General features: G+C 42.0%; 1 protein-coding gene and 1 long non-coding RNA gene across 2 annotated transcripts in view; one reads left to right on the top strand and one right to left on the bottom strand.

Annotated features, from left to right (window-relative positions):
* Positions 1-926: 926 nt before the first annotated feature.
* LOC138672894 (uncharacterized) overlaps positions 927-27,413 on the top strand; it is a 51,462-nt gene continuing 24,975 nt past the window's right edge. The window contains exons 1-5 of the mRNA XM_069761328.1: positions 927-979; positions 1,664-1,796; positions 4,525-4,608; positions 9,796-9,880; positions 19,919-20,037. Of these exons, the coding sequence (XP_069617429.1) occupies positions 927-979; positions 1,664-1,796; positions 4,525-4,608; positions 9,796-9,880; positions 19,919-20,037 (474 nt within the window). The remainder of the gene's footprint in view (positions 980-1,663; positions 1,797-4,524; positions 4,609-9,795; positions 9,881-19,918; positions 20,038-27,413) is intronic.
* On the bottom strand, positions 7,790-8,819 carry LOC138671948 (uncharacterized). Its single transcript, XR_011319499.1, has 3 exons — positions 8,768-8,819; positions 8,341-8,421; positions 7,790-8,140 (listed from the first exon to the last, which is right to left on the bottom strand). It is a non-coding gene; the product is annotated as an uncharacterized lncRNA (long non-coding RNA).

Here is a 27,413-nt window from a genome sequence, read left to right as displayed (position 1 = left end):
ATGTTTTTGCCATTTGTGGATAATGACTCTCACTGTAGTTCATTGAAGAAGCAAAGCATGAGTAATGGTTTTATAACCTTTTCCAGACTCATAGATCTCAATTACTTTGTTTCTCATTTGTTCCAGAATTTATTTGGATCACAGGTATAAAGCTCTAAAGGTAAATTTCCACTCAATATCAGTGCTGGAAGCAATGCAGAGCTATGCTGGCAGGAAGCCAGATGAAAGCATCGGCACTTGATGAAAAACCAGGATCACTCTAACTTCAGCAGGATAATTCCAATGGTAGCTGGAGATTAGATAGAGATTGGAGGGGACATGCTTAGAATGGTGATATATGCATAATGGGGTACCTACAGTTATTACAAGTGATGTGAGGAGTAGAGCAGAGCTTTGTGTCGTTACATACATCTCTACATCTGCAGCTCTCATCTCACAGCACTGCCAGTGTGGGGGTAAAAAGAGTAGAGCAGAGATGACAGTGCCATGGGATGAGAGCTGCATATGCAGAGGTGTTTGTAATACCACACAGCCCTGCTGTACTCCATTCACTCTTTCTTCCTGAGAGAAAGCCCAAACGTTCTTTTTATGGTTAAATGTGAAGATCCCATAATTCTTTAGAATTTAGTCAGAAATCTGGGTAAGGGTGGAAAATGCAGAGTACAACAAATATATATATTTTTTTAACATTTGGGCCATCCATGTGTTATACTGTTGCACCAAATCTAGTGGAGCACATAGAGCAGGAGCCTGAACAGGACTCTCTCCTCAGTTTCTTTTAATTTCTAGCTTTGGTAAGAAAATAAAGTGACATACAGAAATTATATATGTGCATGTGAATAATCCTTTACGTGTTTTAGATTCTACTATACATTTAATCCTAAATTTTATACTAACAAAAACTTACATATCTTCTAGGTCATAAAATGGCCCCTGGAAACAAAGCTAAGACCTTCACTGCAAGTTCTCTGTCTAAAAGGTACTGAGAATATGAAAGGAAACAAGTGTACGTGACATTGACCCTAAAATTGAAAATCTCTTTCAATGGTGGTTCATTATAATAGGCAATTACCATGGTAACTTGGCTCTTGATGGTTGTCATTACCTTGACAAGATAGATAAAGTGAACTCTGTTAGAAGAGAATTCTCCATACGGTAATACAATTACATTGGGGAAACATTGTAGAAATTACACGATGCATTTGTTGTTACCTAGAGCCGGTAGCGTATGATGATGTTTCAGTAAAGGAATTTAATTAACCATCGGTGACTTAAAAATATATAACATATTCTTTCACATGTACTGTTAACACGTTTAGGGATTACCTATTGTCCCTTACTCAATTGTTTCATGGATAAAATCAGGTCGTTTATGTAGGAAAAAGAACAAACAAAAAAATAAGTTGTCTAGTTTTGAAAAATGCTCTGAGTTAAGAGGGTCTTGAAGTTCTGAACCTTCATCCTCCATCTATGGCAGTGAGTGGCTACAAAGAAAATCCTATTCTATTTCTGGCAAATTGGTATTACATTGAATACTTTACCCTTTACGAGACTCAAACTCAATTGTTCACTCAAATGCTGTCAGGATTTTAATCTTCTAAAATAGTTGCATATGCCAGACTTCCTCCTGCAAAATTGTGAGATTAAGTGTCATCCATTACAGTAGGACAGAAATACAAAACTCAAGTTCCGAAACCAAAAAGAAAAAGAAAAGGTTAAAGAAAAGTGCTCATGGGAAAAAAGTCAACGAACCTGAACCTTTGCGTTGCTACAGTCCTCTAGTCTACGATCCAGAGGTAATGATGATCATTTACTTAAAGACTTCAAGCTGTCATTGATGTTATAGGGGGCAATACATGGTATTAATAAATAGGGTATGTGAACTTTTGATCAGGGTCATTTGGATGTCTTGGGTTCTCATAATGATTTAAAAAGAGAAAACACAGTAATTTGACAATAAATGGCTTCACCCAACCACTAACCATCAGTGGAGAAAAAGTTTTGGTCTTATTATCATTCATATTCTCTGAAAAAAAGCCAAGAAAGCAAAAATTCTGCTGGGGTATGTTAACCTTTGAACACAACTTTATATACAGTATATATATTTATATATACACATACACCGTATATACTCGAGTATAAGCCGACCCCCCCAATTTTGCCATAAAAAATTGGGAAAACTTAATGACTCGAATATAAGCCTAGGGTGGGAAATGCAGCAGCTACCGGTAAATGTCAAAAGTAAAAATAGATACCAATAAAAGTAAAATTAATTGAGACATCAGTAGGTTAAGTGTTTTTGAATATCCATATTGAATCAGGAGCCCCATATAATGCTCCATAAAGTTAATTATGGCCCCATAAGATGCTCCATATTAAAATATTCCCCATATAATCCTGCATAAAGGTTAATAATGGCCCCATAAGATGCTCCATAGACATATTTGCCCAATATAATGTTGCGCAAATGCTGATTATGGACCCATAAGATGCTCCATAAAGATATTTGCCCCATATAGTGCTGCACAAACATTGATTATGGCCCCATACAGACACTTGCTCCATATAGTGCTACACACACGTTATGGCCCCTTATAGTGCTGCACAAACATTATGGCCCCATATAGTGCTGCACAAACGTTATGGCCCCATATAGTGCTGCACAAATGTTATGGCCCCTTATAGTGCTGCACAAACATTCTGGCCCCATATAGTGCTGCGCAAACATTCTGGCCCCATATAATGCTGCACAAACGTTATGGCCCCATATAGTGCTGCACAAACGTTATGGCCCGTTATAGTGCTGCACAAACGTTATGGCCCCATATAATGCTGCACAAACATTATGGCCCCATATAGTGCTGCACAAACGTTATGGCCCCTTATAGTGCTGCACAAACATTATGGCCCCATATAGTGCTGCACAATCAATATGGCCCCATATAATGCTGCACAAACGTTATGGCCCCATATAGTGCTGCACAAACGTTATGGCCCCATATAATGCTGCACAAACGTTATGGCCCATATAATGCTGCACAAACGTTATGGCCCCATATAGTGCTGCGCAAACATTATGGCCCCAAATAATGCTGCACAAACGTTATGGCCCCATACAGTGCTGCACAAACATTATGGCCCCATATAGTGCTGCACAAACAATATGGCCCCATATAGTGCTGCACAAACATTATGGCCCCATATAGTGCTGCACAAACATTATGGCCCCATATAGTGCTGTTATGGCTCCATAGATGCTCCATACAAACACTTGCCCCATTTGCTGTGATAAAAAAAAAATCACATACTCACCTCTCCGTCACTCAGGCCCCCGGCGCTTTCAATATTCACGTGCTGATCGTTCCGGCGCCGCTCCATCTTCAGCACTGGTGTTCAGGCTGAGGGCGTGCACTAACTATGTCACCACGCCCTCTGACCTGAGTGCCACAGCTGAAGATGGAGCGGCGCCGAAATGAGGAGCAGGTGAGTATTGTGCAGTGCAGTGCAGCGCTCCCCCTCCCCGTTATACTTACCTGCTCCTGGCACTGTGCAGTCCCTGCTTCCCCGATGCTGCAGCTTCTTCCTGTAGTGAGTGGTCACCGTTACCGCACATTACAGTAATGAATATGCGGCTCCACCTCTATGGGAGGTGGAGCCGCATATTCATTACTGTAATGAGCGGTACCATGTGACCGCTCAGTACAGTAGGAAGCTGCCGGCGCCCGGAAACCAGGGATCGTGCCAGGAGCAGGTGAGTATAATTAGACAGCTCCCTGTCCCCCTCACCTGCCGACCCCTGGGTATGACTCGAGTATAAGCCGAGAGGGGGACTTTCAGCCCAAAAAAGTGGGCTGAAAAACCCCGGCTTATACTCGAGTATATACAGTATATATATATATATATATATATATATATATATATATATATATATTTCTATACAGACTTATACATGATAGGACAAAAATCAATTCAAAATTAAATACTGATTTAAGTCGTAGGTCATTTTTTTATTAAACATTACCTCTAAATCGGGACCACATCAACCACATATAGGAGAGTTGTCTGCACATGGATATGGCCCTCTCCACTAATATCTAAGTGAGTTGAAGGGACATCTAAGCCACTGACTTTCTTCGACTCAACTTGTAGCCGCCTCTTCTCGGTTAGAACAACAAAATGGTCATCAAAAAGGATGGGTGCTGATGACTATTGGGTTCCAAAGATGATGACGGCCCACTAGGAATGTGTCTAAAATACTGTAATTCATTCATTCTGGCTTTGTCCATAACTGATTTAAGAGCAAAAGCGCAAAAACTGATAATTATTTTCAATGGGACTGTATATCCTGAATATCAGTGTGATTATACTGATTCTACACAGTGTAGACTTTTATTAATTACAATGTAAATTACCTATAAGAAGTATAAATGATTTTTAATTTACCGTAAGTAAATATTAAAGTAGCATACAAAGTTATATCTTCTGGAATCTTAATCATTACATTTGGTAATTATCCATTCTCAGGTGAGTCTACGAGAACTAATGCAGAAATATGCGAAACAACCAATGTCTTATAAGATAAGTGATCTCCAGGAATGTGAGAATAACGTAAGTAAATAAATAAATAATACAAGTAGTTGTCAAATGCATGTGTTTAGGATCGAGTAATGTTACTTTTTTCCCCCCACACAAAAGCCCCCAAAATTACATGGTCTCGCCGCGATCATGCCCTACTTTTGATACACATACCAGTGTAATATGTTAAAAGCAAAAAGAGAACCACAAAACCGACCATAAGTCCAATATAAAATAATTTTTATTAATATAAAATTTCTGGTAAAATTAACAATGTAAAGGGAAAAAGAAACCAGTGCAAATATAACTTATAGATCACAGTGCCTTAATTTACATGGTATAAATATATTATATTCATAAGAAAACAGGGACGCATATCAGGAGGTAAGTATTATGTATGTAATTAAATAAACCACAGAATTATAAGAAAATATTAAGGGATCACACTCAATAACGTGAGTGGACAATAAGCTATCAGACCATTATATCACACCAATAAACAATCAAACATATGACAGTATAAATAAAGTAAGTGTAAATCTCCAAAAGTAACCAACCAACAGTAAACAATTTTACTATGTGAAAAACCTGAGTAAATCAGAATCAAAAACCAGCAATAATCAACACATAAACACTTATAGATGTGATACCAGATCACAAAGTGACAAAAATGATAATGGTGCGAGTGAAAAAATAGAAATGATGATAAAGGAGGAAGGATTGGATATCAGTATAGATGTTCACTTACAATCAGTCTATGGATCCCAGGCTGGCTCCTGTATGGCGTCCTCCCCATCGCGCGTTTCGGCTCTCTTGCTTTCAGAGATTGCAAATTTTTCTGATGCATTGTTATCCAAACATTTTTTAACAATGCATCAGAAAAATTTGCAATCTCTGAAATTAATAATTATTGATCATATACCTGACACTGTGGCTAACCGTTTTAGTAGCTTAATAAATAAAGCTTTTGGATTTTTAAACTCGGCACTTTGGCACCTGAAGGACTGAACCTCATGATAGATAAAGTGACCAGATAACTATTGTTTCCTTTTATTTATTTTTCTTTTTCTTTATTTATTTTTATTTTTAATTATTTCACTATTTTGATTATTTTTTATATTGTGTTTTTTTTTAGGATGTGATAGGTTTCTACCTCATATGTTTTTATATGTTCTCAATAGCTGTTTAGGGCTATACATTGTAATAGCTCTTCAGGGCTGAACATTGTGACAAGCTGTGCTATATAAATAATTTGCATATGTAATTTTAACAGTGTTGTGATTGGTTGTTTTTCATTTATATACTGCCTCCTTATTGTCACCATTAAAATGTCCACCTGATGAAGACGGTATTTCTGTTGAAACGCTTTGTAGCTTAACCCTATCCTGGTGTCAGAGTCTTCTTTCTGCAGTTTTGAAAGCAAGTCATAGGCAGTCCCGGTTACAGTTTGCAAAAAGCCATGTAGGGGACACAGCTAGCATGTGGAAGAAGGTGCTCTTGTCAGAAGTGATGAAAGTAGAACTTTTGGAGCTAAATGCAAAATGCTATGTGTGGCTAAAAACTAACACTACACATCACCTTGAAAACACCATCCTCACAGTCAAGCATGGTGGTGGCAGCATCATGCTGTGGAGATGCTTTTCTTCAGCAGGGACAGGGAAGCTGGTCAGAGTTGATGGGAAGATGGGTGGAGCTAAATGCAGGTCAATCCTAGAGGAAAACCTATTAGAGAATGCGAAAGACTTGAGACTGAGGCACAGGTTCACCTTCCAGCATGACAACAACCCTAAATATAATGGCGTAGCTATGATGGAATGGTTTTCATTAAAGCATATCCATGTGTTTGAATGGCCCAGTCAAAGTCCAACCTTACCGTATATCCCATTCAGAATCTGTGGCAAATCTTGAAAATTGCTGCAACATATGAAATGGCTGGCGCACCACACCTATATGAAAATACACGAAGGGGTGCAAGACTGATGGCTAATAATATATACTGAACAAAGCACAAGAAGCAAGAGCCACCAAAACATCTGCACACCACCAAAATTATAATAAAAATAACATAAGCTTTATTGGAAACATGATTAAAAACATTTAAAACCACATATAATAACCTCCGTGCAGATGTACCTGTGAACACTGTGTGTCAAATAATGCATATAGTATTGAAACATACATGAAATATTATCAACGTGTCCCTATCCTCTACACTTAATATTGTAAATATAGCTATATGTAGTCCAAATTGAAAAGAAACACTATATGCAACCATATAATAGCAAATATACACAGAGTCAAAGAAGATACAGGCCTAATAACATACACAGCCCCACCATGGTATGCGGCTTCCAGCAGGATCCCTATGGATTCAAATGAGCAAATAATAATAAGGAATGCCCTAAACACCCAAGAAAAAGAGAAAAGGGGGAAGATGTCTAAATATTTAGGCAAATATGCCCAGCGTGGTCAAACCCCCAGGGTGGAATAAAGATGAAAACAATGCTGAAGAGAGCACCGTAGGACAAACCCTGCTACAGGAAGCTGTGAGGCTGGATGATCACAGGGCAAATGCGGCCGGAGGAGAAGCCCAACGCGTGTCGCTGTTCAAAGACAGCTTCGTCAGGGGAAGTAGTGCACATACCACCAATAACGCCTTAAATACCTTATAATCAGCTGTGGGGTCAGGTCCGGTGTGTGGCTAACAAAAGACAGGAGCCGGAAAACCGGAAATGACGTCGGGAAGAAGGGAAAATGAAGGTGTCCCGAATAGAACACTGCGCATGCGCCGATAGAAGGTCAGAACAGCGCGAATGGATACAGGCAAAAAGCTTGAAGGAACATAAATATTGTAGCAGCGCAGCTCCCGGGAGCAGATATGGTGACAGTTCTACCATGCATAACCGTCAGAATATCCATGGGCACAAAGGGGAGAGTATAATCATGACGTCCAAAAAAAGAGGCACTAGGCGCACATAAAGGGAAAAAGAAGCAGAGCTTGTCCCTATACAGTTAATATATAGCCCGAAAATAGGTCCTAGAAAAGAATGTATACATGTTAGGGCATACAAGAATCATGGTATTAAAACATAAAGTAAATATGAATATAATCAAACATGCAAAGTTTACTATATCATACAGCACTACATGCATAGATGACAAAAATAAAATTAAACTAATATTCTCAGACCATGCTCCATCAAGTTATTCACAGGTATATATATAACATCCCAACAATGTATATTAATAAAATTTCATAATATGGTATTACATAGGATTCACAATTCAAGCTCTGCACAGATATATTTCCAATGTCCCGTCATGTATCACATGGTCCAATGGGGAAAAAAAATTTTCAAATCAAAAAACTGTTCCATTTAGGTCCAAAATCCTTCCTCTTCTCTGAAGTTCTGTAGATACATCTATTTTTCTCCAAATCTCCATATTCCAACCAGAGGAGATTAGTTCCAGTCAATACGATATCGGGAGATGCATGATTCCACCACAAACGTCAATCACCACCACAGGAGTTCTGATGGAGTAAAACCGAGTTATCCCAAAAAACCTGTAAAGAGGAGATCCTCATTAATTCCATGGGGTGCCGAAGCAGGTAGATCCAACGGGATTCTACCTGTAGCAATTTCCTATGCAGTGTGCCGCCCCTGTCAGAGGTCCTCAGATGTTCCAAACCAACCACTCTTGTATTGGCATAACTCCCAGCATGGTGAGTCAAGTAATGAGCCGCCACCGTAGTAAGGGTCTTACCTTTACGTCTATCAGCTGCCGCTGTATTGATCGTAGAGAAGTGTCCCTGAATCCTCCGGCGCAGTTCTTGTGAGGTCTGGCCTACATAAACACGAGGGCAAGTACATATAATGGCATAGATGACATTAAATGTTTTACAATTTATGTAAGACTTCAGTCTATGTGGCATCTGATCAGTTGGATTGATGAAGGAGTCCCGCGTGGGGTGCATGTATGTGCATACCGTGCAATTTCCACATGGAAAAGAGCCTTTCAGGACAATTCCACGATTAAGTTTGTAAGTGGGCCTGGAATAATGGCTCCTCGTGAGTATGTCCCTAAAATTGGGAGCCCTTTTGGCAGTCACTAAGGGTTGTGGACTGACTACCTGCGCTGTTTGCGTTTCAGTAGTCAGGATTCTCCAGTGATTATTCAGGATGTTCCTTACCTGGTTCCACTGAGTATGATATCCCGTAATGAAGCGCACAAACTTGTCCGGTTCTTTCTTGGTAGAAACCAACAAGGTGTCCTGTGTCTGTGTTCTTGCTCCCTGGTAAGCCCGAGAGATACATTTCTTGGGGTAATTTCTCCTCCTGAATCTTTCTGTAAGATCATGGGCCTCCCTTCGAAAATCCTCGTCATCAGTGCAGTTTCGTCGTGCCCTGTGGAATTGTCCCCTCGGAATGCCATCCCTCGTATGTTTTAGATGGAAACTGCGATATTCCAACAGACTATTCACCGCTGTAGGCTTGCGATAAAGGCAGGTAGATATTTTGCCATTCTGACATTTGACCTCAAGATCCAAAAATTGCACTGTAACAGAAGAAAACTGGTGAGTCAAAAAAATATTGAAAGGGTTATGATTGAGGACGTCCAGAAATTCCAGACATTCCTTAATAGAGCCTGACCAGATAAAGAAAATGTCGTCTATGAATCGCGGTGACGTCACCGCTGTGCTTTCCGGCCGCTGTGCTTACACAGGGCAGAGAAGCAGAGCGCAGAGGGACAGACAGCGGAAGGTAAGTATGTAGTGTTTGGTTTTTTTTTACTTTTACGCTGGTAACCAGGGTAAACATCGGGTTACTAAGCGCGGCCCTGCGCTTAGTAACCCGATGTTTACCCTGGTTACCGGCATAGTTGGTCGCTGGAGAGCTGCCTGTGTGACAGCTCTCCAGCGACCAAACAGCGACGCTGCAGTGATCCGGATCGTTGTCGGTATCGCTGCAGCGTCGCTTAGTGTGACGGTACCTTAAAAGAGCAATATGCTGAGAGGAACAAGGTCATGACAGTCTTAAGGCATCCATGTTCTGAATTGCAAAGATTTGTAATACAACACATTAAGGTCAATAGGCTCAAAATGTCTCTAAATAGTGACTACGTGAAACATTAGCAGTAATATCCTATCAGACTGTATGTATTATTATGTATATAATAAATTCTAAGTAATAAATCTCATGTCACCCACCCCCCATACAGGTGACCCCCTATGGAATAAGCAGGATGGGTGTTTCCAATCACATTAGCCGATTCGAAATACCGATGGATATCAGACAGCTCGAGGGTGAGTGAAGCAGAAATCATGTAAAGTTTATTGACAGATAATGAAGTGGAAAAGCTGCAGATACCAATCTATTCAATGGTCATTGAGAGCATTTATGGGAAAATGTAAATGTTCCTTGATATAAATTCCCGCTTTGGTGCTTTGATTCAATTTAAATGTCTTCATCTTAAAAAAATCCATATTGCTTGTTATATCAGAGTATATTTATCGCCCCATTACGTTGTACACACCTATGTTCTACAGCTAAATATGGGTACAGGGTTACAAAAACACATAAAAAACAGTGAATGTCCAAGTTTTATTTTGATCCACTTGAGTTTGTTTGGATGAACGGCTCCAATTCCAAAGTGGTTGGGATGCCGTGTGAAATGTAAGAAAAAAACAAGATTGCGTTAATTTAGAAATCTCATACAGCCATAGTTAGTTCACAACAGAACATAGAAGAGCACAGATCAGAAGTTGAAAGTTAGACGTTTTCCCATTTTATTTGAAAAAATGAACGCATTTGGAAACTCATGGGAGCAAGGGCCACGTCTACCATTGTGTAGCTCCTCTCTTAATTTACTTCACTCTGTAGAAGTCTGGGAAGTGAGAGACAATTGTTTGAGATTTCGTAGAGGAACGTTGTCCCATTCTTATCTGATGGAGGATTCTAGCTGTTCACACTCCTGGGTCTTCTTTGACAGATTTTTCATTTCATGGTGCACAAATAGTTTTCTGTTGGTGAAAGGTCTGGACTGCAGGGGGCCAGGTCATTATTATTATTATTATTATTATACATTTTTATAGCGCCATTTATTCCATGGCGCTTTACATGTGAATACGGGGCAAATATAGACAAATACATTAAACATGAGCAGATAACAAGGCACACGAGTACATAAGGAGGGAGGACCCTGCCCGCGAGGGCTCACAGTCATCACCTGATTTCTTCCTATGGGAAGCCACGCTGTTGTAAATTATGCAGTATGTGGTGTAGCATTGTCTTGCCGATATATGCAATTTCATCCCTAAAATCGACATTGTCTTGATGACAGTGCATGTTGTTCTTAAACCTCTATGAAATATTCACCATTGATATTGTATTTTAAGATGTGCAAGGTGTCCAAGCCATAGGCACTATGCTCTTTTCCTTCCTCCCCTGCCTATGAGCTGTGATATGATCAGACCATGCCCCTGTACGGTCAGACACAGCCATTACACAGTACACAGCAGGGGCACATTTATAAGATTATCTCGGCACAGGGACATTTTTTTTAAAACACATCCAATTGTGGAACTGATTATTATTACCAGATCTATTGATTAAAATCTTGATTAAAATGAACTTTATTCGTGGGAAAACCCCTTTAACCCCTTAATCCCATATGACGTACTATCCCGTCGAGGTGACCTGGGACTTAATTCCCAGTGGCGGGATAGTACGTCATAGTCAATCGGCCGCACTCACGGGGAGAGCGCGGCTGATCACTGCCGGGTGTCAGCTAATTATTACAGCTGATATCCAGCACTATGTGCCAGGAGCGGTCACGGACCCCTCCCAGCACATTAACCCCTGGAATACTGCGATCAAACATGATCGCAGCATTCCGGCGGCATAGGGAAGCATCATGCAGGGAGGGGGCTCCCTGCGTGCTTCCCTGAGACCCTCGGAACAACGCGATGAGATCTTTGTTGTTCAGAGGGTCTCCTACCTCCTCTTCCCTGCAGGTCCCGGATCCAAAATGGCCGTGTGGTTCCTTTCAGGTTCTGTATGGAGGTGGCTTGCAAGCGCCTGCTCACAGCAGGCGCCAGCAAGGCTCCCTGCAGTGTCTGTCAGGTTGCTGATCTGACACAGTGCACTGCAACTGCAAAGTGTCAGATCAGCGATCTGATAATATATAGTGATGTCCCCCCCTGGGGCAATGTTATAAAAAAAAATTTACATGTGTAAAAAAAAATAATTCCTAAATAAATAAATAAAAATATATTTATACCGTATATACAGTGGGGCAAAAAAGTATTTAGTCAGTCAGCAATAGTGCAAGTTCCACCACTTAAAAAGATGAGAGGCGTCTGTAATTTACATCATAGGTAGACCTCAACTATGGGAGACAAACTGAGAAAAAAAAATCCAGAAAATCACATTGTCTGTTTTTTTATCAATTTATTTGCATATTATGGTGGAAAATAAGTATTTGGTCAGAAACAAACAATCAAGATTTCTGGCTCTCACAGACCTGTAACTTCTTCTTTAAGAGTCTCCTCTTTCCTCCACTCATTACCTGTAGTAATGGCACCTGTTTAAACTTGTTATCAGTATAAAAAGACACCTGTGCGCACCCTCAAACAGTCTGACTCCAAACTCCACTATGGTGAAGACCAAAGAGCTGTCAAAGGACACCAGAAACAAAATTGTAGCCCTGCACCAGGCTGGGAAGACTGAATCTGCAATAGCCAACCAGCTTGGAGTGAAGAAATCAACAGTGGGAGCAATAATTAGAAAATGGAAGACATAGAAGACCACTGATAATCTCCCTCGATCTGGGGCTCCACGCAAAATCCCACCCCGTGGGGTCAGAATCATCACAAGAACGGTGAGCAAAAATCCCAGAACCACGCGGGGGGACCTAGTGAATGAACTGCAGAGAGCTGGGACCAATGTAACAAGGCCTACCATAAGTAACACACTACGCCACCATGGACTCAGATCCTGCAGTGCCAGACGTGTCCCACTGCTTAAGCCAGTACATGTCCGGGCCCGTCTGAAGTTTGCTAAAGAGCATTTCGATGATCCAGAGGAGTTTTGGGAGAATGTCCTATGGTCTGATGAAACCAAACTGGAACTGTTTGGTAGAATCACAACCTGTCGTGTTTGGAGGAAAAAGAATACTGAGTTGCATCCATCAAACACCATACCTACTGTAAAGCATGGTGGTGGAAACATCATGCTTTGGGGCTGTTTCTCTGCAAAGGGGCCAGAACGACTGATCCGGGTACATGAAAGAATGAATGGGGCCATGTATCGTGAGATTTTGAGTGCAAACCTCCTTCCATCAGCAAGGGCATTGAAGATGAAACGTGGCTGGGTCTTTCAACATGACAATGATCCAAAGCACACCGCCAGGGCAATGAAGGAGTGGCTTCATAAGAAGCATTTCAAGGTCCTGGAGTGGCCTAGCCAGTCTCCAGATCTCAACCCTATAGAAAACCTTTGGAGGGAGTTGAAAGTCCGTGTTGCCAAGCGAAAAGCCAAAAACATCACTGCTCTAGAGGAGATCTGCATGGAGGAATGGGCCAACATACCAACAACAGTGTGTGGCAACCTTGTGAAGACTTACAGAAAACGTTTGACCTCTGTCATTGCCAACAAAGGATATATTACAAAGTATTGAGATGAAATTTTGTTTCTGACCAAATACTTATTTTCCACCATAATATGCAAATAAAATGATAAAAAAACAGACAATGTGATTTTCTGGATTTTTTTTTTCTCAGTTTGTCTCCCATAGTTGAGGTCTACCTATGATGTAAACTACAGACACCTCTCATCTTTTTAAGTGGTGGAACTTGCACTATTGCTGACTGACTAAATACTTTTTTGCCCCACTGTATATATATTGTTTCAATAAATACATTTCTTTATCTAAATTAAAAAAAAAAAACAATAAAAGTACACATATTTAGTATCGCTGCGTCCATAACAACCCAACCTATAAAACTGTCCCACTAGTTAACCCCTTCAGTGAACACCGTAAAAAAAAATGAGGCAAAAAACAACGCTTTATTATCATACCGCCAAACAAAAAGTGGAATAACACGCGATCAAAAAAACAGATATAAATAAACATGGTACCGCTGAAAACTTCATCTTGTCCCGCAAAAAATGAGCTGCCATACAGCATCATCAGCAAAAAAATAAAAAAGTTATAATCCTCAGAATAAAGTGATGCAAAAATAATTATTTTTTATATAAAATTGTTTTTATCGTATAAAAGCGCCAAAACATAAAAAAATATATAAATGAGGTATCGCCGTAATTGTACTGACCCGAAGAATAAAACTGCTTTATCAATTTTACCAAATGCGGAACAGTAAAAACGCTCCCCTCCCCCCCCTTCCCTCCAAAAAAAAAAAAAGAAGAAATTCATGAATAGCTGGTTTTTGGTCATTCTGCCTCACAAAAATTGGAATAAAAAGCGATCAAAAAAGTCACGTGCTCGAAAATGGTACCAATAAAAACGTCAACTCGTCCCCCAAAAAACAAGATCTCACATGACTCTGTGGACCAAAATATGGGAAAATTATAGCTCTCAAAATGTGGAGATGCAAAAACTATTTTTTGCAATAAAAAGCATCTTTTAGTGTATGACAACTGCCAATCATAAAAATCCGCTAAAAAACCCGCAATAAAAGTACCGTATATACTCGAGTATAAGCCGAGATTTTCAGCCCATTTTTTTGGGCTGAAAGTCCCCCTCTCGGCTTATACTCGAGTCATATACCCGGTTGTCAGCAGGGGAGGGGGAGCGGGGGCTGTGTAATCATACTTACCTGCTGTGGCGCGGTCCCTGCAGTCCCTGGCTTCTCCGGCGCTGCAGATTCTTCCTGCACTGAGCGGTCACATGGCACCGCTCATTACAGAAATGAATAGGCAGCTCCACCCCCATAGGGGAGGAGCCGCATATTCATTGCTGTAAATGATCGGTGCCATGTGACCGCTCAATTACAGGAAGAAGCTGCAGCGTCGGAGAAGCCAGGGACTGCAGGGACCGCGCTGCAGCAGGTAAGGGGAGCGCAGCGCTATAATTACCTGCTCCTCGCTCCGGCTCCGTCTGCAGCGTCCTCTAGCAATGACGCTCAGGTTAGAGGGCGCTGTGACGTAGTCAGTGCGCGCCCTCTGCTGAGCGTCAGTGCTGGAGACGGAGCCGCAGAGGAGCAGGTAATTATTGAAAGCGCCGGCGTCCTGAGAAGAGAGGTGAGTATGTGATTTTTATTTTTTTTTATGGCAGCACCAGCAGCATTCTAAGGAGCACCTATGGGGCCATAAAGGTGCAGAGCATATAAGGGGCACAGCATTATAAGGAGCATCTATGGGGCCATAAAGGTGCAGAGCATATATGGGGCACAGCATTATAAGGAGCACCTATGGGGCCATAAAGGTGCAGAGCATATATGGGGCACAGCATTATAAGGAGCATCTATGGGGCCATAAAGGTGCAGAGCATATATGGGGCACAGCATTATAAGGAGCACCTATGGGGCCATAAAGGTGCAGAGCATATATGGGGCACAGCATTATAAGGAGCACCTATGGGGCCATAAAGGTGCAGAGCATATATGGGGCACAGCATTATAAGGAGCACCTATGGGGCCATAAAGGTGCAGAGCATATATGGGGCACAGCATTATAAGGAGCACCTATGGGGCCATAAAGGTGCAGAGCATAAATGGGGCACAGCATTATAAGGAGCACCTATGGGGCCATAAAGGTGCAGAGCATATATGGGGCACAGCATTATAAGGGGCACCTATGGGGCCATAAAGGTGCAGAGCATATATGGGGCACAGCACTATAAGGAGCACCTATGGGGCCATAAAGGTGCAGAGCATAAATTGGGCACAGCATTATAAGGAGCACCTATGGGGCCATAAAGGTGCAGAGCATATATGGGGCACAGCATTATAAGGAGCACCTATGTGGCCATAATCAAAGGTGCAGAGCATATATGGCACAGCATTATAAGGAGCACCTATGGGACCATAAAGGTGCAGAGCATATATGGGGCACAGCATTATAAGGAGCACCTATGGGGCCATAATCAAAGGTGCAGAGCATATATGGCACAGCATTATAAGGAGCATCTATGGGGCCATAATCAACGGTGCAGAGCATTCTATATAGCACAGTTGTATATGGAGCATCTATGGGGCAATAATGAACGGTATGGAGCATCTATTTTTATTTTTGAAATTCACCGGTAAATGCTGCATTTTCTACCCTAGGCTTATACTCGAGTCAATAAGTTTTCCCAGTTTTTTGTGGCAAAATTAAGGGGGTCGGCTTATACTCGGGTCGGCTTATACTCGAGTATATACGGTAAATCAAACCCTTCATCACCCCCTTAGTTAGGGAAAAATAATAAAATTGAAAAAATTTATTTATATCCATTTTCCCATTAGGGTTAGGGTTAGAGTTAGGGTTAGGGTTGGGGCTAAAGTTAGGGTTAGGGCTACAGTTAGGGTTGGGGCTAAAGTGAGGGTTAGGATTGGGGCTAAAGTTAGGGTTGGGGCTACATTTAGGGTTGGGGCTACAGTTAGGGTTGGGGCTACAGCTAGGGTTGGGGCTACAGTTAGGGTTAGGGTTGGGACTAAAGTTAGGGATAGGGTTGGGGCTAAAGTTAGGGTTAGGGCTACAGTTAGGGTTGAGGCTACAGTTAGGGTTGGGGCTAAAGTTAGGGTTAGGGTTGGGGCTAAAATTAGGGTTGGGGCTAAAGTTAGGATTTGGATTACATTTACGGTTGGGATTATGGTTAGGGGTGTGGTTAGGGTTATGGTTGGGATTAGGGTTAGGGGTGTGTTGGGGTTAGGGGTGTGGTTGAGATTAGGGTTAAGGGCATGTTTGGGTTAGGGGTGTGGTTAGAGTTATGGTTGGTATTAGGGTTAAGGTTTCAGTTAGAATTGGGGGGTTTCCACCTGTTTAGGCACATCAGGGGCTCTCCAAACGCGACATGGTGTCTGATCTCAATTCCAGCCAATTCTGTGTTGAAAAAGTAAAACAGTGCTCCTTCCCTTCTGAGCTCTCCTGTGCGCCCAAACAGGGGTTTACCCCAACATATGGGGTATCAGGGTACTCAGGACAAATTGGGCAACAAATTTTAGGGTCCAATTTATCCTCTTACCGTTGGGAAAATATAAAACCGGGGGTTCAAAAATAATTTTTGTGGAAAAAAAAGGATTTTTTATTTTCACTGCTCTGCGTTATAAACTGTAGTGAAACACTTGGGGGTTCAAGTTCTCACACCATATCTAGATAAATTCCTTGGGGGGTCTAGTTTCCAATATGGGGTCACTTGTGGGGGGTTTCTACTGTTTAGGTATATCAGGGGCTCTGCAAATGCAATGTGATGCCTGCAGACCAATCCATCTAAGTCTGCATTCCAAACGGCGCTCCTTCCCTTCCGAGGTCTGCCATGTGCCTAAATGGTGGTTCCCCCCCACATATGGGGTATCAGCGTACTCAGGACAAATTGGACAACAACGTTTGGGGCCCAATTTCTCCTGTTACCCTTGGGAAAATACAAAACTGGGGGATAAATTATAATTTTTGTGGAAAAAAAAGAATTTGTATTCTCACGGCTCTGCGTTATAAACTGTAGTGAAACACTTGGAGTTTCAAAGTTCTCACAGCACATCTAGATAAGTTCCTTAGGGGGTCTTCTTTCCAAAATGGTGTCACTTGTGGGGGGTTTCAATGTTTAGGCACAATAGGGGCTCTCCAAACCCGACATGGAGTCCTATCTCAATTCCAGTCAATTGTACATTGAAAAAGTTAAATGGCGCTCCTTCCCTTCCGAGCTCTGCCATTCGCCCAAACAGTGGTTTATCCCAACATATGGGGTATCAGCGTACTCAGAAGAAATTGCACAACAACTTTTTTGGTCCAATTTCTTCTGTTACCCTTGGGAAAATAAAAAAATTGGGGGCGAAAAGATCATTTTTGTGAAAAAATATGATTTTGTTATTTTTACAGCTCTACATTATAAACTTCTGTGAAGCACTTGGTGGGTCAAAGTGCTCACCACACATCTAGATAAGTTCCTTAGGGGGTCTACTTTCCAAAATGGTGTCACTTGTGGGGGGTTTCAATCTTTAAGCACATCGGGGCTCTCCAAACGCGACATGGCATCCCATCTCAATTCCAGTCAATTTTGCATTGAAAAGTCAAATGGTGCTCCTTCCCTTCCGAGCTCTGCCATGCGCCCAAACAGTGGTTTACCCCCACATATGGGGTATCAGCGTACTCAGGACAAATTGTACAACAACTTTTGAGGTCCAATTTCTTCTGGGTGGTAGACAACAATGACTGATTGCAGGTGCACTAATGTCAATTAACAGTGATTTATATACCTCGACCGCCCACATTTATTTGTTATGTAATGTTGGTATACCTGTGCAAGATTTGTGTCCAAATATTTTATGTACTGCTGTTTGTATTGCTGCTGTAATACTGTAATTTCCCCCTGGGATCAATAAAGTGTATAGTATAGTATACTCCGGACTCCATCTGGCCTCTGTTCAGTGGTGTCCTTTGTTTCAGAAGTGCACAAAACTGTGGCCGATGGCACTTTTATGCAATCCTAAAAAGACGGACACCGCCTGATCACAGGTAATATGGCGTCTAAAGTGCCTCTGTCTGCCTCATTATACAGATTCTTCAGCTGTGGGTTCTGTCTGAATTACGTATTTCAGAGATTTACACGGAAACCCCAGTGTAAGTCTCAGCACAGAGTACAGGATAAATGTGCGTGAAGCCTTACTGCAGTCTTTGAAAGGCAGAGTGAAAAAATCAACAGCATGTGAAGAATTGTTTTTATTTATTTTTTACGCCTTTCCTCATGCGGAATAAGTGACTTTATTCTTTGGGTCGGTTCGATTACAGAGATACCAGATCTATATTGGGTTTTTATGTTTGGCTGCTGTCACACACTAATAGACGCTTTTATTGCAAAAACTAGCTTTTGCATCACAATATTTTGAGAGTTATAACTTTTCCATATTTCGGCCAACAGAGTCATGCTATGGCTTGTTTTTTTGCAGGACGAGCTTACGTTTTTATTTGTACTATTTTCGGGCACATGACTTTCAGGGGACAGAATGATCACAAACAAGCAATTCAGGAATTGCTTCTTTTTTTTTACAGCGTTCTGCGTATGGTAAAATTGGTAAGGCAGCTTTATCCTTCGGGTCAGTACAATACCCAATTTATATAATTGTTTTATGTTTTGGTGCTTTTACACAATAAAAACTATTTTATAGAAAAAAATAATTATTTTTGCATCGCTTTATTCTGAGAGCTATAATTTTTTTATTTTTCTGCTAAAAATATGATGTTCACTGAAGGGGTTAATTAGTGGGAAAGTTTTATAGAGAGGGTTGTTATGGATGCAGTGATACCAAATATGTTTATTATTTACATAAATACATGTATTGATAGGAAAAATATCTGCTTTTTTTTCTTCTTTATTTTGGGATTTAAAAATATATATTTTTACATTTTTTTAATATATATTTTTTTACTTTTTTATATTGTCCCAGGAAGGATCATCAGATCGCTGATCGATTGTTCTGCAACGCATCTGCACTGCAGGGCATCAGAGCAGTGTCTGACAGGGAGGGAAGGAGGCATCTCAGGTCCTGCTCTGAGCAGGCACTGACATGCCACCTTCCCTGAAGGACCCTGCGGCCATCAAGGAGACCATCAGGACAACGCGATTACTTTGCGTTGTCCTGATGGAAGCGGCAGGGAATGAGATTCTCCTCTATGTCACTGTCACTACTGACAGCGGCATTGGAGGGGTTAAATGCCCGTGATCTGTGCTATCAGGTTTTCAGCTCTTACACATAACTGACACCTGCACCCGATTGCAACAGCGCTCAGTGTGAGGCCGCGCGATTGATGCGCCGTACATATACTACTGTTTCTGGGAACAGTAGGTATCAATGAAATGCTATGGGTCTGTGTGCTGTTTTAGGATTTATTCACGTATCAGTATTTTTTATCAATATTTCATCAGTATTTCCATGCCCGAACCAGAGGCGTCTTCAAAACACAGAACAGGTGTCATTCTTTCAGTCATAGTTTTTCTCTGTAAGTTCAATTTCTGGTTTTGGCATACATACTCTCTGATCAAAACACTGATGAAACTTCGACTGTTTATTGCATGCACGGAAAATCACTGATGAGTGAATGAGCCCTGACATCTAGTAATTCTGTGTTAGGAAATGATTTTGGTTTAATTTACTATGTTTACTATGTTGTATTTCCCTTATCATTAGATATGACTGTCCATGAATATCTGAGAAGTTACTGCAGGGTCTGTAAGCGCAGGCAGATATACTATAAGAAATTATTTGATAAATTTGACAAAGATAAAGATGGTCTTCTTTCCATTATGGTATGTATAATAGTTCTGCATGATTGTGTAAAGGAATTGTCTCACAAAGACCATTCATTTTTAAATTAGAATCCAGGTCCCACCTCATGCGAGATCAATGGTGGTTTGCCTCCTCTAACATCTGGTAAACAGCAGTCACCACTGGAAGAAACCAAATTGCAGAACCACTAGCCAGAATCTTTGAAAAATCCTGGAGAACAGGAGAAGTCCCAGAAGATTGGAGAAGGGCAAATGTTGCCCCTATCTTCAAAAAAGGAAATAGCTTTGAACAAATTATTAAACAGTATGTATCTAAGTACTTGGATAAGAATACAGTAATTAACCAGAGCCAGCATGGGTTTGTAGCAAACAAGTCATGCCAGACTAATCTAATTTCTTTTTGTGATGGAATCACTGGGTGGATCAGGGAAATACGATAGATATAGTATATCTCGATTTCAGCAAAGCATTTGATAAAGTCTTTCATACTATCCTTATTGAAAAAAATACCAAGTATGGGATTGGCAAGATTACGATTAGGTGGATTCATAACTGGCTCAGTGATCATACTCAAAGAGTGTTAATAAATGGTTGCACATCCAATTGGAAGAGTGTTTTTCACATGGGGTACCACAAGGCTCTGTCCTGGCCCCACTGTTGTTCAACATTTTTTATAAATGATCTAGATAAGGGAACTGAAGGTAAAGTGATCAAATTTGCAAACAATGCAAAGCTAGGAGGAATACACTAGACAAGACAGAAAAAGGATTCACAAGGATCTAGATAAGCTTGAACAATGGGCAGCAACTAAAGGTACCGTCACGTTAAGCGACGCTGCAGCGATATAGACAACGATGCCGATCGCTGCAGCATCGCTGTGTGGTCGCTGGAGAGCTGTCACACAGACAGCTCTCCAGCGACCAATGATGCCGAAGTCCCCGGGTAACCAGGGTAAACATCGGGTTACTAAGCGCAGGGCCGCAGACCCGATGTTTACCCTGGTTACCATTGTAAATGTAAAAAAAAAAAACACATACTCACATTCCAGTGCCTGTCACTTCCCCTGGCGTCCGCTTCCCTGCACTCCTCCTGCATCCTGTGTAAGCGCCGGCCGTAAAGTAGAGCGGTGACGTCATCGCTGTGCTCTGCTTTACGGCCGGCCGGCGCTGACACCGGATGCAGGAGGAGTGCAGGGAAGCGGACGCCAGGGGACGCGACAGACACCGGAATGTGAGTATGTAGTGTTTTTTTTTTACATTTACAATGGTAACCAGGGTAAATATCGGGTTACTAAGCGCGGCCCTGTGCTTAGTAACCCGATGTTTACCCTGGTTACAAGTGAAGACATCGCTGGATCGGCGTCACACATGCCGATTCAGCGATGTCAGCGGGTGATCCAGCGACGAAATAAGGTGCTGGCCTTCTAGCTCCGACCAGCGATCTCACAGCAGGATCCTGATCGCTGCTGCGTGTCAAACACAACGATATCGCTATCCAGAACGCTGCAACATCACGGATCGCTATCGTTATCGTTCTAAAGTTGCTCAGTGAGAAGGTACCTTATTAGAATGGTATTTAACAAGGAGAAATGTAAGATTCTACATCTGGGCAACAAAAATGAAAATTACATCTACAGAATGGAAGGAATAGAGCTAAGCAACAGCACATGTGAAAAAGTCTTGGGTATGCTACTAGATCACAGACTGCACAGTGTCAACAGTGTGATGCAGCAGCAAAAAAGGCAAACACAGTTCTGGGATGTATTAAGAGAAGCATTGAGTCTAGATCGCATGAAGTAATTATCCCCCTCTACTCCTCCTTGGTCAGGCCTCATCTAGAATACTGTGACCAGTTCTGGGCACCACCTTTTAAAAAAGACAGTTAAAATCTGAAACAAGTTCAGAGAAGCGCTACCAGGATGGTGAGCAAAGTATGTACTACGAGGAACGGTTAAAGGATCTGGGAATGTTTAGCTTGCAAAAAAGAAGGTTAAGGGAGACTTAAGAGCTGTCTACAAATATCTGAAGGGCTGTCACAGTGTAGAGGGATCATTCTTATTCTCATTTGGTCATGGAATGAAGCTGAAAGGGAGAAGATATAGATTAAATATTAGAAAAAACCCTTTGACAGTGAGTGTGATCAATGAGTGGAACAGGCTGCCATGAGAGGTGGTGAGTTCTCCTTAAATGTAAGTCTTCAAACAGAAGCTACAATAGACAGGCATCTGTCTGAGATGGTTTAGTGAATCCTGCATTGAGCAGGGGATTGGACATGATGACCCCTGAGGTCCCTTCCAACTCTAACATTCTGTGATTCTATTAAATATTTTCTCTGCAGTTAAAGGGGCATTCTCAAGTTATCTGTTGAGCATCTCACAGCTCTGCAGTCTCCATACTTTATGGTTGCTTGGGGAGCGAGCACTCCCTTTATGGTATGTACACACGCTGAGAAAATTTCTGCACCATTTATGCTTCTCTTGGCAGGAAAAATGCAGCTGCAAAAATGCATCAATTACACGTATTTGGTGCGTTTTTGATTAATTTCAGTGAAGTCAAAGGTGAGAAATGCAGGGCAATAAAAGCAAAAGAAAATTGACATACTGCAGATTATTTTCTGCACCAAATCTGCAAGTCAAAAATACTCAACGTTTGCATGACACTTCAGGTTTCTCATTCACTTTGCTGGCATCAGGTTTTGCCACAAATCTGGGCAAAAAACAAATGCGACAAAAATGCACCAAATCTGCAATGTGCGCACATACCCTTAAAGGGACACTGTCACCTGAATTTGGAGGGAACAATCTTCAGCCATGGAGGCGGGGTTTTTGAGTTTTTGATTCACCCTTTCCTTACCCGCTGGCTGCATGCTGGCTGCAATATTGGATTGAAGTTCATTCTCTGTCCTCCGTAGTACATGCCTGCACAAGGTGCAATCTTGCCTTGCTCAGGCGTGTACTATGAAGGACAGAGAATGAACTTCAATCCAATATTGCAGCCAGCATGCAGCCAACGGGTAAGGAAAGGGTGAATCAAAAACTCAAAAACCCCGCCTCCATGGCTGAAGATTGTTCCCTCCAAATTCAGGTGACAGTGTCCCTTTAAGGCCGGGGACACACACAACGTATAAAAAAACGGTCCGTTTTTGACGGACGAGAATCGCACAAATGTTACCAAAACAATGATCCGTGTGCAGTGCGAGGATGCGATTTTCTCGCATTAAATGATCCGTGTGACATCCGTGTGACATCCGTATGGCATCCGTATGGTGAGATTTTCTCACACACTTGCAAAATGAGCAAATAATGGCTGAGCCTTTCCTGTCACCTGCCCAATGCCTGAGAATTTCTTGCAAGGCACACTGATGGTCCGTGTGCTGTGCTATTTTTTCTCACCCCCATAGACTTTCATTGGCGTTTCTCGGCCGAGAAACGCTGACAATCGCAGCATGCTGCGATTTCACTCGGATCCTGAATACGGCCGATAAAATATCGGATGATGGGAGCTGCCCCATAGATTAACATTGGGACGAGTGCTATGCGATTTTTTATCGCATTGCACTCGTCCGTATTACGGTCTAGTGTGACCCCGGCCTAAGAGTGACAATTCTTGTCAGGAGCCTCATCCTGCTACAACACATTTATGGTCTCAATGTTTATTCTGATCATACAAAAATCAACCGCACTCACATGAAGACCTTGGAACTCTTATAATGCTGAAGTTTTATTTGTATGAAAAAAAAACAGCATGGCACTGGGTATGGGGACAAATGGGCCGTTTCGACCCGTTCTGGGTCGTTTTAAAATAGTCGCTGGTGGAGAAGTGAAAAATATGGTACAAAAAATATGCTATACAATATAAATAGTGAATAAATAAACAATGCTGAAGTTGGTTTCTTAGCCAGCAATTTCTTTTTTTTCTGTTTTTATAGGTTTATCGACAAAAGTAAAAATTACAATAATAAAATACAATGCAGCAAGGTGCCCTGATGTGAATATGCTAAAAAAAACTACAAAAGTTATACAACTGGCACAAAAATGGGCATCAAAGTTTGCACTGAAGGGCGATATTGAAAGGGTTAAATAACTTTGGGTCACTCCTCTAACACTGCAGACAAATGTGGAAATTGGCTCGTTGTCCACTTTGATGCCAGTTCACATGTCCAAAACACATTTTAGCCAGGCTAAAGTGAACTGAATTTTATGCAGGTCATAACTTGTTATGTAATGGTGGTGTGAGATTAGTGGCCCAAAGTCATTTAACCCCTTAAAAATACCAGTTATTTATTAAAATCAGTGAACATTGGCCATTTGCCCACTTCGATGCCAGTTCTCATGCCCAGAACACATTTAGGCCAGGCTGAAGTGACCTGAATTGGATGTGGGGCATCCTGATCTATGTGTCTGCAGTGTAATATCAGTGGCCCAAAGTCATTTAATCCTTTCAATATCGCCCTTCAGTGCCCACTTTGATGCCCATTTTTGTGCCAGTTTTATAACTTTTGTGGCTGCTTTTAAGTGTATTCAGAACAGGGCACCTTGCTGCATTGTATTTTATTATTGTATTTTTTATTTCTGTCATTCAGGCTAAGTGCACATGTTGCAGAATTTCCGCGGACATTTCCGCGGTAATTCTGCGCCTCCTGCCGCGTGTATATCGCATGTGGAATTGGCATGCATATTCTCGCAGAAAACTAGCGTTTTGCAAGCATAATTAGCTTGCAGAATGCTAGCGTTTTCCAAGCGATCTGTAGTATCGCTTGGAAAACTGATTGACAGGTCGGACATACTTGTCAAACAGTGTTTGACAAGTGTGACCAACTTTTTACTATTGATGCTGCCTATGCCGCATCAATAGTAAAAGATAGAATGGTAAAAATAATTTTAAAAAATGGTTATACTCACCTACCGCAAACAGCCGATCTCCTCAGCGGCTTCCGTTCCTATAGATGGTGTGTGTGCAGAACCTTCGATGACGTCGCGGTCACATGACTGCGACGTCATCGCGGTCATGTGACCGCGACGTCATCGCAGGTCCTTCACACACCATCTACAGGTACGGAAGCGGCCGCGTGCAGCGCTGAGAGGCAGGAAGACTCCGGGGGCCATCGAAGGTGAGTATATCACGATTTTTTTATGTTAATTCTTTTTTTTTTAACAATTATATGGTGCCCAGTCCGTGGAGGAGAGTCTCCTCTCCTCCACCCTGGGTACCAACCGCACATGATCTGCTTACTTCCCACATGGTGGGCATAGCCCATTATATATATCCTATATATATATATATATCCCATATATATATATATATATCCTAGGTGTGCGGAATCCCCACGATTCCGCAAATTTAATGAACATGCTGCGTTTTTTTTCTGGAATGCGAATCTGTTCAGGAAAAAAATGCAGCATGTGCACAAAAAATGGGGATTGCATTCTATTAAATAGGATGCTTAATGTGAGCGGTTTTTTTTTGCGCTTTTATAGCGTTTTTATAGCGAAAAACCGCGAAAAAAAAACGTGAAAAATCTGCTATGTGTGCACACAGCCTCAAGCTATGTTAATGATGCACTATGTTAAAGGGAACCTGCCACCCCGAAAATCGCGGGTGAGGTAAGCCCACCGGCATCAGGGGCTTATCTACAGCATTCTGTAATGCTGTAGATAAGCCCCCGATGTTACCTGAAAGAGGGGAAAAAGACGTTAGATTATACTCACCCAGGGGCGGTCCCGCTGCTGGTCAGGTCGGATGGGCGTCTCTGGTCCGCTCCGGCGCCTCCCATCTTCATTACAAGACGTCCTCTTCTGATCTTCAGCCACGGCTCCGGCGCATGCGTACTTTGCTCTGCCCTGTTGAGGGCAGACAAAGTACTGCAGTGTGCAGGCGCCGGGCCTCTGACCTTTCCGGCGCCTGCGCACTGCAGTACTATCCTCTGCCCTCAAGACGGGACCGCCCCTGGGTGAGTATAATATAACGTCTTTTTCTCCTCTTTCAGGTAACATCGGGGGCTTATCTACAGCATTACAGAATGCTGTAGATAAGCCCCTGATGCCGGTGGGCTTACCTCACCCGCGATTTTCGGTGTGACAGGTTCCCTTTAAGAAGCTAACTTCAGCCCCGAATAAGAAACTGGATGAATAAGAAACCAACTTCAGCATCATAACAGAAAAAATGACATAGTCCACAATATAAAAATAAGATGTCATAGACAATAAATGGCATTTCTTGATACAATACAGTACCTATAAAGACCAATGAAATGTATATCAGGGAAACAGTATCACAAAGTAAAAAAATCAATAAGGATCAGAGGAGAATATATAGAGGAGCAATAAGCTCAATGATCTAGATTCTGGAAGCATAACAAGTACAAAATGGGAGTAGTAGTTCTGAATATAATGACTATAGTAAGCAGCCGCAAAACAAGGGTATGGATGAGAAACTATGGGTACTAGGAAAACCATATTCTAACTCCACACTGCTATCAATATATGTAAATTTAGAGTTAACAGTGTATTTGAGCAGTGTTGGGATATAGCCATGATTAGGAGAACTGCTATGGAAACTGCTTATGCTGTAGGCTATGGGACTCGGATTCTACAGGACTAAGGCCGGTTTTACACGTCAGTGGCTTCGGTACGTGAGGTGTCAGTTTCCTCACGTACCGGAGACACTGACTCACGTAGACATATTAAAATCAATGTGTCTCTGCACGTCAGCATGTTTTCATGGACTGTGTATCCGTTTGAAAAACACGGAGACATGTCAGTGTTCGTGGGAGCGCACGGATCACATGGACCCATTAAAGTCAATGGGTCCGTGTAAAACACTGCTGCGACGCTGAGAGGAAGCATCGAGGGAGCTGGGTAAGTATTTTAATGTCAGCGGGCGGGCGCACAGGGGGTGGGAGGGGGGAGATTACCGGGAACTTTATTTTAACAAAAAAAAATGATTTTTCATTCCTTCGCTCCAGCGAACGCTGCTGGGAAGAAGGAATGAATTCTGGATTCAGCACCCAAAGCAGGGGACAGCGCTTAACTCTAGCGCTGTCTCCTGCACGGTGCGTGTGGTACCCAGTCGGCACATGGACGGCACACGGCTGCCGCACGTGTGCCACACTGATGTGCCACGTGAGCACACGGACACGGATAACTCCGGTACCAATTTTTCCGGTATGGACGTGTGGGACAGGCCTAATAAAATTCTGTCAGTTGAGGCAGAGAGAGGGAGAGGGAGGCACATATCAATTGGCTGGGAAGGGCTGACTGGGATCTTAAGAGTTAACTCCTCTCCTGGAATGTAACTACTGCTCATACTCAGCCATATTCTGGTAGCTGAGCTCTTTGGGGAAAAAAAGCTATTTATTATGCAGGATAAAAACTCTAACAGCAGGAGAATGATACAAAA

Source organism: Ranitomeya imitator, chromosome 3, assembly GCF_032444005.1.
Source record: "Ranitomeya imitator isolate aRanImi1 chromosome 3, aRanImi1.pri, whole genome shotgun sequence".
In the NCBI taxonomy this organism is placed as follows: Eukaryota; Metazoa; Chordata; class Amphibia; order Anura; family Dendrobatidae; genus Ranitomeya; species Ranitomeya imitator.
This window is presented reverse-complemented; position numbering and strand designations above follow the sequence as displayed.